At 41.7% G+C, this 13,167-nt stretch overlaps 1 protein-coding gene across 2 annotated transcripts in view; it reads right to left on the reverse strand.

The window, feature by feature from the left end:
• DNTT (DNA nucleotidylexotransferase) overlaps positions 1–13,167 on the reverse strand; it is a 31,931-nt gene that overhangs the window by 11,108 nt on the left and 7,656 nt on the right. For both annotated transcript variants that reach the window (XM_081569475.1, XM_081569476.1), the window contains exons 2-8: positions 9,623–9,797; positions 8,814–8,942; positions 7,379–7,549; positions 6,073–6,144; positions 4,744–4,867; positions 2,135–2,267; positions 786–891 (exon numbers count right to left, since the gene is read on the reverse strand). In XM_081569475.1, coding sequence (XP_081425601.1) covers positions 786–891; positions 2,135–2,267; positions 4,744–4,867; positions 6,073–6,144; positions 7,379–7,549; positions 8,814–8,942; positions 9,623–9,797 — 910 coding nt within the window. The remainder of the gene's footprint in view (positions 1–785; positions 892–2,134; positions 2,268–4,743; positions 4,868–6,072; positions 6,145–7,378; positions 7,550–8,813; positions 8,943–9,622; positions 9,798–13,167) is intronic.

The following is a 13,167-nucleotide window of genomic DNA, read 5'->3' on the forward strand; positions in this document are numbered from 1 at the left end:
GTGTGTTTCTTATTCTCACTGTATCTGAGGTCTTCTCTCTCTGGTATATCAGGGAGCTTTGTCCACACCCAGAAGATGCTAGATCACTCAGGAAAAATAAAGCTATGCCATGAAAACACCAGCCTCAGCCTCCTCAACCCACCCAGGCCTGTAGGTCCTTGGATAAGGGCCCTCTGGTCCTCTTGGGAAGCAGAGCTCTCACTAGAGTGGGGCAGGAGTCAGGCCCCTGCAGGCGGCTGTGGCCACAGGGTCATCCTTAGCTTCCTTCACTGGGCAATAGGTGGCCCGTGGCAAGTCTGATCTCAGTGGGTGGGGGGCCCTGAGCCATGACCTCTGCTGGACCCAGCCTACCCTCATCAGCTTCCTTCTTCCCATCTCAGCACAAAGTCAAGGTGGTTATTCAAGGCAGCAGGGGCACCTCTTAGACTGGTTTTATCCCAGTCTGATTCCCACCCCTTAGTTTGCTCTGCCCTGGCTCACCCCTCCCAGGTCTTCGCAGCACATGCTCTTCACATTGTTTAGGGCTCTGAGCCATCTGCATGGCCTGCACAGAGAGTTGCCCTCGGCCCTTTTGGTAACAGGACACGTGCGTATACACAAGTTCATAACCTGGATTCTAGGACCCAAAGCAGGTAAGTCTCACTGCATGTCACTGGCACTGTGCAAACTATTGTAAACCACTAAGACTGGATTAGATGCTCACGACACAATTACAAGGTCGATTAGTGTGTCAAATTCAGCAGTACTCCTATAATGCCTGAGTGTCCAAACATCTTTCTTCTTACCTTTTTTTCCCATAAGTTTATCACTTTAGGCAAAAGTTGCTCTTCATCCTCTACTGATCCTGGGCTGGTAATTAAAAAATCTACATCATGCCCAATCTTCTTACCCCTGATTTAAAAAAATAGCATAAGATGGAAATAAATTAGATTTTTAGCTCTCAATTTTTAAAAGTCACCTGTGTTTCTATGCCACATACTTAAGGTTTGTGACACAAAATGCTCATGACATACTTTTTAAACAAAAGAGCCTTGTTTACACAGCTCTACTCCTTGCAAAATAAATATATGGCACAGAAAATTTAAAATCATACATAGTATGTGTGTGATTATATTGTTGTTTTTTAGTGCTGAATCCTGTTTGTCTCTTTGAGACCCTAAGGACTATAGCCTGCCAGTGGGATTTCCCAGGCAAGAATACTGGAGTGGGTTGCCATTTCCTTCTCTAGGAAATCTTCCCGACCCGGGGATTGGCGTCTCCTCATTGGCAGGTGCATTCTTTACCACTGAGCCACCAGGGGGGCCCATATGATTATATATGGGTGGGTTAAAACTGACAAAGATAATTTCTTCTCCATGCCCACATGTGCACACACACTCACACAGAGACAAGTGTGACAACAAGCAAACCAAGAACTATACTCGCATAATACAAGATAGGACTCTTGAAAATATGGGCTAGACAAAGGCATCTTCTTGGATTCTGTGTTCTCACTTTCTCTGTCACCTCCCACAGCCAACAGCCCCCATGTAAGAGGACCACAAGGAGAGATGGAAAGGGTGTGGGAGGGAAAGAGTCTCTGAAATGGAGGCTTCAATATCCAACAGTTGCATACATCTCTGTGAAGAGTTTGTTTATTCATTCACTGAGTTCACCAATATTTCTCACATGCCTATTTTGTGCCAGGCACCACGCACTGGCTCTCATCAAGCACTAAGTTCTGAAAACTTAGTGGGGAAAACACGCATGGAAGCAATACAAACAAAGTACTTGACAGCTGTCCAAGGAGCGCTGAGGAGGGGTGTCTTACCCAGCATGGGGAGAAGGAAGTCAAGGAAGGCTTTCTGGAGGAGGTGGCATCTGAATTGAAGCTTAAAGGATGAGGAGAAGTGAGCCAGGTGACAAATTGAGGAAAACCAATCCAAGCAGAAAGGTAGGACTGAGCAAAGTCACAGAGGAAAAAAAGAGCTCTGCGTGTGCAGAGAATAACAAGCCACTTGGGGTTGCTGAAGTGAAACATGAGCTGCAGGAGATGAGGCTGCAGAGAGAGACCTCCAAAGGCCTTTTATGCCACAACTCCTGAGCATGGGGAGGCCCTGAAGGGGAGGCAAAAGCAGCTTTTATCATCATTTACCTGCGGAATCCTCCCGTCATGGTGATGAAGGCATCCGGCAGAAATGCCCACACGGCCTCTTTAACCAGCACGCCAACCGCCTCTGCTTCGGCCCTGGTCACGCAGCTGACAAGGTCTTCATAATAGAGAAATCCTGAGAGGCCATAGACAGGTGAGTGGAGAGAGGGACACGTCCCATGTGAAATGACCAGCTCTCACAGAGGGGATTTGGCCCTCACACATAGCTAACGGGGCCACAGGCATCAACCTCAAACTGTTCCACAGAGACTGGATGATCTGTGTTCCTTTGGCTGTGAATTTTTCATGTTAACAATGGCTCCTATTTTCCTACAAATTCCTGACTGAGAAAGAGGCAATATTATATCCTAGAACCATGCTATTCCAATATGGCTTCCTACTGAAGAACCAGCCCTCTTGATCAATAAGCTGCAAAGATTTGGGATGGGAAGATTTGGGGTTGGAAGGTGATAGATGAATTAAAGAACTGAAGTCAAGAATAGGAAGAGAGCAGATTTGCATCTGAGGAGAGTTAGGAAACATCACTAGTGGTCTGGTTTATCGCTTCTTTGCCTGACCATCCCAGATTAATGAGAGCTCCGACAGAGTGGTTATGATGAAGAGTTGTTTTAATGACTTGTTTATTCCCACAGATCCACAGAGGAAGGCGTAGAGTGGAGGAGTAACAGAGATGGGAGCTGTATCTCCAAGAACTGGGATGAAGCATAGGAGGGGTGGGGAGCAGGCTGCAGAGGAGATCCGTAGAGCCTGAGGGCCAGCTAATGGTCCTTCCATACAAGGCTCTGGTCTCTTCTCTAGGATGCCCAGAGGGAGTGTTCCAACTCTGCCAGAATCTTTCTAATAATGAGAGGCTGCCCATTTCCTAATTGTAAGGTCTCTGTGAGGCAGTTCTTGATCTTTTTTCCAGCTTTATTGAGGTATAGTTGACAAAGACTGTATAAATTTAAGGTGTACCACCTGAAGTTTTGATGTATGTGAAATGGTTAACTGTTGACTAATTAGCCTACAATGGAATGTTTTTCAACCTTAAAAAAGAAGACAGTCTTGTCGTTTGCAACAACAAGGATGAACTGGAGGGCATTTGCTAAGTGAAATAAACCAGACTGAAAGACAAGCAGGCTACAGTCCATAGGGTAGCAAAGAGTTGGACATGACTGAAGTGACTTAGCGCGTGTACACACACACACGCACACACACACATACAAAATGTCTCTTAGAAGCAGAGAGTAGAATTGTGATTACTAGGGGCTGGAAGGTGGGGAAAATGGATCGTTGTGTGTCAAAGGGCACAGGATGAATAAGTTCTGCAAATCTAACATACAGCATGGTGACTACAGTTAATAGCACTGTACAGTATACATCAACACAGTCATAGAATTCCCTAGTCATCTTTCATAAAGTTGCTAACCTCTGAAAGATTGCTAATAAGTTTTATAAGATGCCACATAAGAACTAAAAGAATCTAAGGGAAAAAAGACCCATATTCTTATTCTGGATTCCTGAAAGTTCATGCTTGATAAGCATTGATGTGAATCACCAAGAAATGCTTTCTTTGTCTCCTCCTGCTAGTTTCTTTCCATCACTTCAACAGAAGATAGCAGGTTTTCTTTTCATTGTTATTGTTTTCTGGCCTTCTCTTGTAGAAGATCCTCTTTTTTTAATATTATTAAAAATGTGATGACTTCCTCATTCTTTATAACTCAGAAGCCACAGTGCTGAGAACTGTGGCTATGACTTCCTTTCAAATCCCAATAATATTATATTCTACTGCATATTAAAAATAAATGTTTTTTAAAAAATTAAATGTTTAAAAGATGTACATTTTTTGACCTTGGTTCCAGACATTTTGTCATAAAAAAAATGACAAGGACCCTGTATAAATGGAAGTAACCAAGCCATCTTCAACCTCCTGGAAGCCTTGTCAGTCTTTCAGATGGCTCTCTCTACTCTCTTCTAGGTTAACACGTCCTGGTTGGGCAGACAAACCCCATGTCTAGGTTTCCACAATTTCCCCTAAATGTCCTGTTGTTTTACAGTTTCTAAAGCTGATCCCTATTTGTGCCAAGTAACAACTCTAGTTTGTTCAAATATTATTTACTCCCCAGTTCTCTATGTCAACTTTCTGACCCGGATTCCTTACCAATGCCTTTTACCCAGCTTGGACCCAAATATCTGGAAGGGTCAGTTCAGTAAGAACAGATCAATGCTGCAACCAGTTTTGACATCTGGATAAAGGAATGACAACAGCCATCAGGCAGGGCCTATTTGCTCTGTGCCAAGCTAATTGTTTTGCCTCCAAGATCTGATCTATTCCCTACTTACGTACTGATGTATAGATGAGGTAATGAAGGCTCAAAGATTTTAAGTAACTGTCTCAAGATCACACAGCTGGAGAGTGCGAGAGCCAGGATTTGGATCCAGGTCTATCTGATTCCAAAAGCTTGGGCTTTTACCCATAGCATGAAGAGAGGCCAAGCAAGTGACCAGATCACCAAGACTGGAGGTGACGTATGAAGTACAGCTGATAGATCTTTACCACAACCTGACCAGCCCATGGCAATTATGGGAGATCTTTAGGAGAGACAATTCACCTGCTTTCTGCATTTTTGTGAATTTCAGGGTTTTGTCCGACATTACTTTACTCAGAGATCTGAACCCCATCCTGAACCATTTCTCAGATGTCTTCAGTCCCACTCCAAAAACAGAAGTAAAGAGCTGAAACAAAGGGAAAGACGTGCCTTTAGTTTCTAAAACTGTCGTTATGACAACAAAGTGATACTTTTCAAGGTCAAGCAATTAAGAAAAAGCATAAACAAATCTCTGACCTAGTGTCTCCTGAATATGACAAGCAAGGGGCAATGGTAATTTTTCAGAAGCATTTCTATCTCAGGACATATGGTATAACTAAATGAAGCAGAAGTCGGAGGCAGCTTCTGGAACTACCCAGGGATTCTGTATAACCAATAAGGATGGCCTGCACTGTCAGTGCATGACAACAGGTATCCATAGCTACACCCTTCCTCTGCCAAAGGTCTGTTACACACACTCATGCATATTCACCCTCACAATTTAATGAGGGATGCACATGTAGGTTGCATAAATTCCCCACCATCACATAACTGGTAAGCGGCAGAGCCCAGACTCAACCCAGTCTGTCTGTACTTTGAGCCTGGGCTTCTGCCCTCAACTACCTTTGAGGCCTGAGCATCACTTCTGAACCAAAGGGACTGGTAGAAGTCTACCTACTGCAACTCAGAGATAGGGAACACTGAGAGGTAATAAATCCTGCTTCAGAGTAGACAAGATGCAGTGAGGAGCTTTCCAGCACAGGTTGGTTCTCTAAGAGCAGGTTTGTTTTGTCTCACAGTCCTAGTGTATCCAGGAGTGACAACCTCTGGGAGGTAAGGTCATTTATATCTCACCATAGCATGGCAATAAGCTCAAGCACCCGTATTTATTCAGGCATTTGCTTCCTAGATCACTGCCATAGACTGAGTTGTGACCCTTCCTCCCAAATTCATATGTTGAAATCCTAACCTCCAATATGATGGTATCTGGAGATGGGGTTTGGGGGAGGTAATTAGGTGAAATGAGGTCATGAGGGTGGGGTCCTCCTGGTGGGATTAGTGCCTTTATAAGAAGAGACCAGAGAATTTGCTCTCTCCTTGTGTGTGTCATATGAGGGGATGTTGAGAAGGAGGCTGTCTGCAAACCAAGAAGAGAGCCCTAACCAGAGCCCAGTCATACTAGCACCTTGATTCAGACTTCCAGCCTTTAAAACTGTGAAAAAATAATCACGTGTTAAGTCACTTAGTCTGTGGCTTTATGTTATGGCACCCCAAGCTGATCAGTACAATTACTTAGAATAATAGGATCAACTGAAAACCCATTTTTGATAAATACTTGTACAAATCACTTACTTTGAAGGACTGATATCGTTCATCATTTAACACAGCATTAACTTCAGAACTTTCTCCATCTTCAATAATTTCCTGCATGGACATTTGAAAACTATTTTACACTAGTGATGTTAATCACAAGCTGAGATTTTCAAATCCCCAGGTATAGTAGCTTAATTTTTCACTAAATACACCTATGGCGTAAAGGATGTTTCCTTAGCTGATCTAGAGAAAATAAGACAGTGCTTGCTTGAAAATCTCAGGTTATTATATTTCCAGGGTTCCCTTTATAATTCTCAGGGAGGAAGGTATAGAATGATTGGAACACCAAACCAAAATGTTCACTGGCAAAGGGGTGTCTGAATATTTGAGATAATTTTATTTTTAATAGATATGAACCAGCTGAAACAAGAGGACTTTTCATCTGATTGGTTTAATTTTGGACCTACTGAAAAGCTAATTCAAGTTCAAGTCCTTATGATGTCCAGCTCAGAGCCACCCATGCATGCTAAGTCACTTCAGTCATGTCCAACTCTTTGCGACCCCATCAACTGTAGCCTGCCAGGCTCCGCTGTCCATGGAATTTTCCAGGCAAGAATATTGGAGTGGGTTGCCATTTCCTTCTCCAAAGGATCTTCCCAACCAAGGGATCAAATCCACGTTTCCTGCGTCTTCTACATTGGCAGGTAGATTCTTTACGATTGCACCACCTGGGAAGCCCCAGAGCCATCCAACCTCCTCCAAATAGAGTTAGGATAATTTCCTTCCCTTGAATAATTTGCCTTGCATCTGATTATACTGAAACTTCCTCTTGGATGACCAATTTGCCTTGCCAGGGAACCCTTAAACATTATTTAATAAATAACTAACCATCCCTGGCTCTCCTCTTAGAACACACAGGTGGAGATGCAGAATCAGCTCCACTGTCCCTCATACCCATCACCATTCTGGAGGGCAATGTCTGCTGAATGGAAGTGAGGTTCTTCACACAGCCTGTGTTTTAACTCATAGCATCTCCTCCTGTTGAGCTTTTAGGTCATTAGAGACTTTCACTGTGATTAATAATACAGGAGAGTTATTTTCTCACTAGCTGGCCCCACATAGCTCCAAGTGAGATAATATTGGGGTATGAGTGACACATATACATGTGTAGCTATCTATGTAATATATATATGTTATATAATATATATCTATATAATATAAATTAGAGAGAAACGAAAATAAGTAATGAATACCACATCTATATAGTTACCAGGAAAATTTATTAACTGCATCTCCCTCAGTAACTACCTATTAGGAGCTGGAACGAATTGCCTTTCACCCTTACCTCTATGATACACTTCACCTTGTCCCCTAGGCAGGGAATTCCTTCTGTGTCCTTCATACTGATGATTGTGAATGGCAGAGATTTAAGTACAGAAGCTGCTCTCATAAATGCCACATAAGAGACTTCATTTTCTTTAAACTCAGAATTTTCAGCAAGTATCTCAAAGGCATCCTAAAGAATAAAACCAGATGAGCAAAACACAGTCTGTTTCCTAGCCCCTAGCCCCCAAGCCAGCAGTCCCTTGCAAATGCCTCTTGCTCGCTGTTAAATTATTAGAATGCCTCATGACTGTTTCCTCAAAGGTCAGGATTGGGTGTCCTATACTTTTTCACTTCTCCCTGGTTGGATGAGCGGAGTTGAGTTGAAAAGACAGGCCACAGCATGCTTCGCAAGGAAACTTGGAATTCTCTGCCATTAGATATTCAGGAATGATTTAACTGAAAAATGACTTCTTGCTCACTGCATCTTCCTCGTCATTACTTGGCAAGGTCCTTCCCTGTTTGCTGACTTTCCCACCAGCCTGTGGCCAGGATTCTGCCTTAATCACTGGAAAATCCTATCTCTTAGCTTGCTGGTGAAACAGAGTCAGCACTTAGCATGGACTTGTTGAATGAATAGGTATGATCAGAAGTGGCACAAACCTGCAGGCAGGGTTATTTAAGGTAGGGGGTTATTTAAGGTAGGGCATGTTTGCATTTCTGGTAGAGGAGGAAGTAGCTACAGTTGTGAGGCATGATCCTCAGGGTGCTCAGTAGCTGCAATTTCCTGGTCTTCTTTGCACACCTGGGGCTAGAATTTTAGAAAGGAGAAGTTCTGTATTCAATCTACTAAGGCGTGTTTTATCCATTTGACTACTGATTGTAGGCTGGAGGATAGGCAGTTATGGTTTTGTTCGGGTCATTTTGAAGCATAATTATGAAACTTCAGGGCTGAATGGGGCTTTAGAGATGATCTACCTAATTTCTTATTAAGCAGATGAGGAAGCAGGCTCAGAGAGAGGAACTGACTTGCTCAAGATAGTCAATATCAGGCTGAACCCAGGTCTGCTGACTCTTAATCTTATGTCTTCCCAACAAAGCTGTTTATGCACAATTGCTATTTCTACGCAATTTGCTCTTACGATGTAGTGGACTAATTACAGTATGTATTTAGTTATTCAGAATATTTGCCTTTGATAAGTGTTGCATCCATTAACAACTCCCAATAAATCATAAGTTACTTTCTCTAAAGAATATGCTCTAAATGTATCTATTTCCGTAATAGAAGGAGACCCATTCTTAACAGAAAGAGGAACCAGAGATCAGGTTAGGGGAGTGGGTAAGAATGGGGAAAACCTTCCTTGATTTTCAAGAAAATTCATAATTTAATTGGAGATCCACAGAAAGAAGCAGCAAGCCTTACGTTTGCTATAGTTGTTGTTGTAAAGCTCCATTACCGTGAATATGTGGTTATAGTTGTTTAAAGTGGTTCTTCTCTGACATGCGTACTGGGAGATCTTTTTTACAGCAAGTGGTGGAGTCTTCTGGAAGCTTGGGTTTGGTGTAGCTGAATAGTCTGTTCTCACCTAAACAAATGTATAAGCATCTATTTTAAATAAAAAATTAATAGTAATAGATGTGTATGAAGAAAAATAAGAGGCAGTTCGATGGTAATTGTCTCTGGAAAGAGAATAATACTATAAGAGGCTCAAGTTTTATGTTATATGTATTTCCAATATTTGAAATTGCTATAATTAACCTGTATTATTTTTGTGATCTGAAAAAGTAACATGAAAAAGAACTACCGATTAAACATCATTTTCCTTTTCTGTGAACTTACATAGTTAGGGTCCATTGGTGAAGAGTTTAATTCCATTGGAACTAAGAGTTTAATTTTTCCTTTATAAATGATCACGGTGATAAAAAAATAAGAACCTTCTACTTTTCTGGCTGCTAGAACATCAAGACTTCAATATTTTGAAATATTTGTGTATAGACTTGTTTGTAAAAATAGCTACCATTTATTAAGTGCATATATAGATCAGGCTCAGTCTTGAGCACTTTACATGTGTGTTATTCTAATCCTCATAAGCCATCTTACAAGATAGGCAGGCACTACTGTTCTCATAACGTAAAGGAAGAAACCGAAGCTCAGAAAAGCTAAGTAACTTGCCGAAGTTCACACAGGGAGCAAGCAGAGAACCTGGGGTTTAACTCAAGTCTGTTGAGTCTAGAGCCCACATACAACCACTTTCAGGACACTTACAACAAGCTGGTGTTTTCCTGTAATCTCCACTGGTTTTCCTGCTCCCATACTTTCGATCAGCCAGGAGACATCAAGGAGTTCTAGCTGTGAGCTGGCTCTTATGTTCTGTACCTGAAGCCACTCGAGAACCTCTGTACCAGAGTTGTTTTCTGCTACAATGTGGGTGACAGAATCACTGCAGAATAAGACAGAGACTTTCAAAATGAGAACCTCTCCTCTTTTCCCTGAGGTGTTCAGAGCATTCCATCTGATGGAGAAAGATGCACAGTAGACCTGACCATAAGCATGGAGAACGTAGGCGTCCATGCCAGGGAATTCAACTTCAGTTAGCATAGCAACATGGTCTGTGTTACATATCAGATGCAAAAAAACTTAAGAAAACATTAGTAAGATTGTGATGTTAGTGGAAAACAAAGGTCCAGAGTGGATGGAGGATGAAATCATTCTTAAATTAACACCTTGCACTCTGCCTGTGGCTTTGGTGTGCCATTTCCTTTTTATTTTGCAGAGGCTTTTAATCTGGTGCCTTTCAAACTTGTGTGTGATCCACAGTTAGAAACACATTTTATATCATGACCCAAAATAGATATAGATGTAGATGTTGATATGGATATAACATCCCACTAAATTGATCTCACAAGCCATTAATAGGTGGTGATCAGCCTTTGGGAAATAGCGCTTTGCATGTTTTTCAAAGCACAACTTTGTGTTGTAAGACCCTGTATCTTTTCCCTGATAAACCACTGAGCACTTAGCATGTTTCAGCACTGTCCAAGTACTTCACATAAATCATCTCTTTTAATACTCACACAGCTTCTTAAGTAAATATTATACTAGTCACACTTCAAAAATGAGGAAACTGAAGAACAGAGAGGTTAAGGACATCCTGAAGGTCACACAGCTGGTAAATGGTATTTATCCTTTTTGATTGTCGTTTCTGGTCAATATGTTATTTCTATTTTTAAACAAGTCTTCGAAATCAGCATTATATCACTGGAACTAATAATTTTTAGGGCTCTTTCAGTTCAAATTGTCTACAAATCTGGGAAATAGCAAAAGCAAATAGCATTTATAGGCATTGAAGAGAAAAAAAATGGAATTATTTTTTCTTCTTTTTCCCACTTCTCTTGCTTGACTTCTTCTTCCTTCTCCTTTTCTTGATTGACTCTTAGATTCACTGAGTATTTCTTGGTTCACTGTTCTGTTCACAGCCCTAGGTTCCTTGTGGTGGTGATGGGAAGGGGTTGGGTATCAAACAAGACAAGGAAAGTTTCTGGGCATCAGCATCCTTTGTGAAACAGCTGGTTAATAGGTTATGACATAGGCAGGACCTGCAAGTGGTATACAAAGAGGGAAAATAATTTAGTGTGGGCTGGGAGAGGTGGATGGCTCTATAGAAAAGGCAGGATTTGTTTGTGCCTTGTCTGGATGCATGGGAGGGATAAGGTACTAGGAAGGTAGCGCTTTAGATCCTCCTAGAAGAAAATGTTCAAAGGTCAGAGGAAAGGAAGGAGAGTGGCCTGGATTGGAATGAAGAATTTTTGTTGGGAAGTAGTTGTAGATGTGGGTGAGCAAGTGGGGTAACCATATCACAGAGGGTCTTATAAGCCTGGTTGAGAAAGCTGGATCTTATGTTCTGAGATTATAGAGCCACTGAAGTTTTTTGTGAGCAGGACATGGATAGCATTGCAGTGTTATTTTAAAAGACTAATCTGGTATACACAATGATTTGGAGGGGAAGTCATGGGCTGGGGAGGTTTGGGGAGCTACTTAAGAAGATGAATCACTGGACCAGATATAAGATGATTTAAATCTCAGTCTGGCTCCTACAGTGCTAGAAAGGAAGGCAAAGCAGACATATGATGGACAGCTGGCATCACCTATAAAAGGTGAAGTGGGGAACAGACTCAACTGTTACTCCAGCTTATCTATCACACTCAAGTGTTATCACTTTTGGTACAAATAGGGATTTAGGAAGTTCCATCTCTTTGGAGGAAGGGGTGGGGGAACAAAATTGAAGTTTATTTCAGGCAAGCTGCCTTGAAAGGATGGCTGGAGATCCAAATGAAAATATTTGGCTGACAGTTGGGATCTGGGGCTGGCCCTGGGAGGGAAGTGGGACTGGAGACCAGAGCTGAGACCATCTAGATGGCAGGATGTGCAGCAGGCCTAGGCAGAAAATAGTCGAGATAAAACCACCTTTTAAAAGGGCCAAGGGAAGACGGCTAGCTGCTTGCCTATTCCAGGTGCATATGATTCCAAAGACTACTTATAGTTAACTTCTTGGAAGATTGTCTATCTCAAGACTTGAAGAAAACCACAGAAGACTCAATAGGGTTAGACAGTATTATTCTTTCTATGTTTCTGCCCTTTGAAGAGAAACTTTATTATTATTATATTTATATATATATTATATATTATATTATTATTATGCTTATTAGTACTATTACTCTTCTAAATAGGGTTTTGTCTAAACCTCAGAGGGAGATGGGTGTGCTGAGGAAGAGCTCTGGGGCTCAACTTCTAAATTTAGGTCCCTCATCACCCAGTCATGTACCACCACCCTCAGTACCTCTTCACCTGGGATTCCCCAGGACAGTGTAGGGGTGTTTGAGCTCATCCTATTGGATGAGGACCATGTGCATCTCCTACTGAATTCATATAAGCTTATTCAGGAATATAAGCTATGCAGCACATGAAAGAAGATTCCAATTTGGATTTTCAACCCCTGCTCATTAAGCAACTAGCAAACAAAACAACAACAACAATAATCAAGTACATACAAAAACAAAAACAAAAATCAAACAAACATTCACATTGTGCTATTTAGAGTTCAGTACTGTTTGTCACTGGTTCCCACAAAGTAAGAGATTGAAAGTCAGTCTTAGAAAGTTTGACATCATAGTACAGGCACATCTCAGAGATATTGTGGGTTCCATTGCAGACCACCACAATAAAGCATTTGTTCACTGTCTGTTCTGAGCCATTAGCAGACAAGATTACCAAGGAGGGTCACCTGCTCTGGTGTGTTCTGCACACAATGTCTTATTGCTGTGTTGTGACAGCTGTTTGCTGGTATAATGGTTTTCTCTCTGCCCTGAGCACTCTGGTATTAAAGATACTAATAGAACATCACCATGTGCCAGAATCATTGTAGATTAATTTTGTACACTACTTCATTTAATTGTAAATAATTCTATGAGATAGGTAGATATGATTATCTCTAATAAGAAAAGAGAGCTTGGGAGACATTAAAAATTCACCCAGCTAATAACAGGTGGAGCAGGGATTTAATCTGAGGTCCATTTTAATCTAGAACCTGTGTTTTGGGGGCTTCCCTCATGGTCCAGTGATTAAGACTAGCAGGGGGCATGGGTTCAATCCCTGGTTGGGAACTAAGATCCCATATCCTGCGTGGCGTGGCCAAAAAATAGAATAAAACCTGTGTGCTGGGCCACACTGAGCTACCCCTCTGTGACTCTGTGCTTTTTCCAGTGAGAACATTTCCTTTTCTCAAAAGGAATAACATCAGAATGAATATCATC

The sequence above is a fragment of the Giraffa tippelskirchi genome, chromosome 2 (assembly GCF_054371585.1).
Source record: "Giraffa tippelskirchi isolate mGirTip1 chromosome 2, T2T-mGirTip1v1.2.pri, whole genome shotgun sequence".
NCBI lineage: Eukaryota > Metazoa > Chordata > Mammalia > Artiodactyla > Giraffidae > Giraffa > Giraffa tippelskirchi.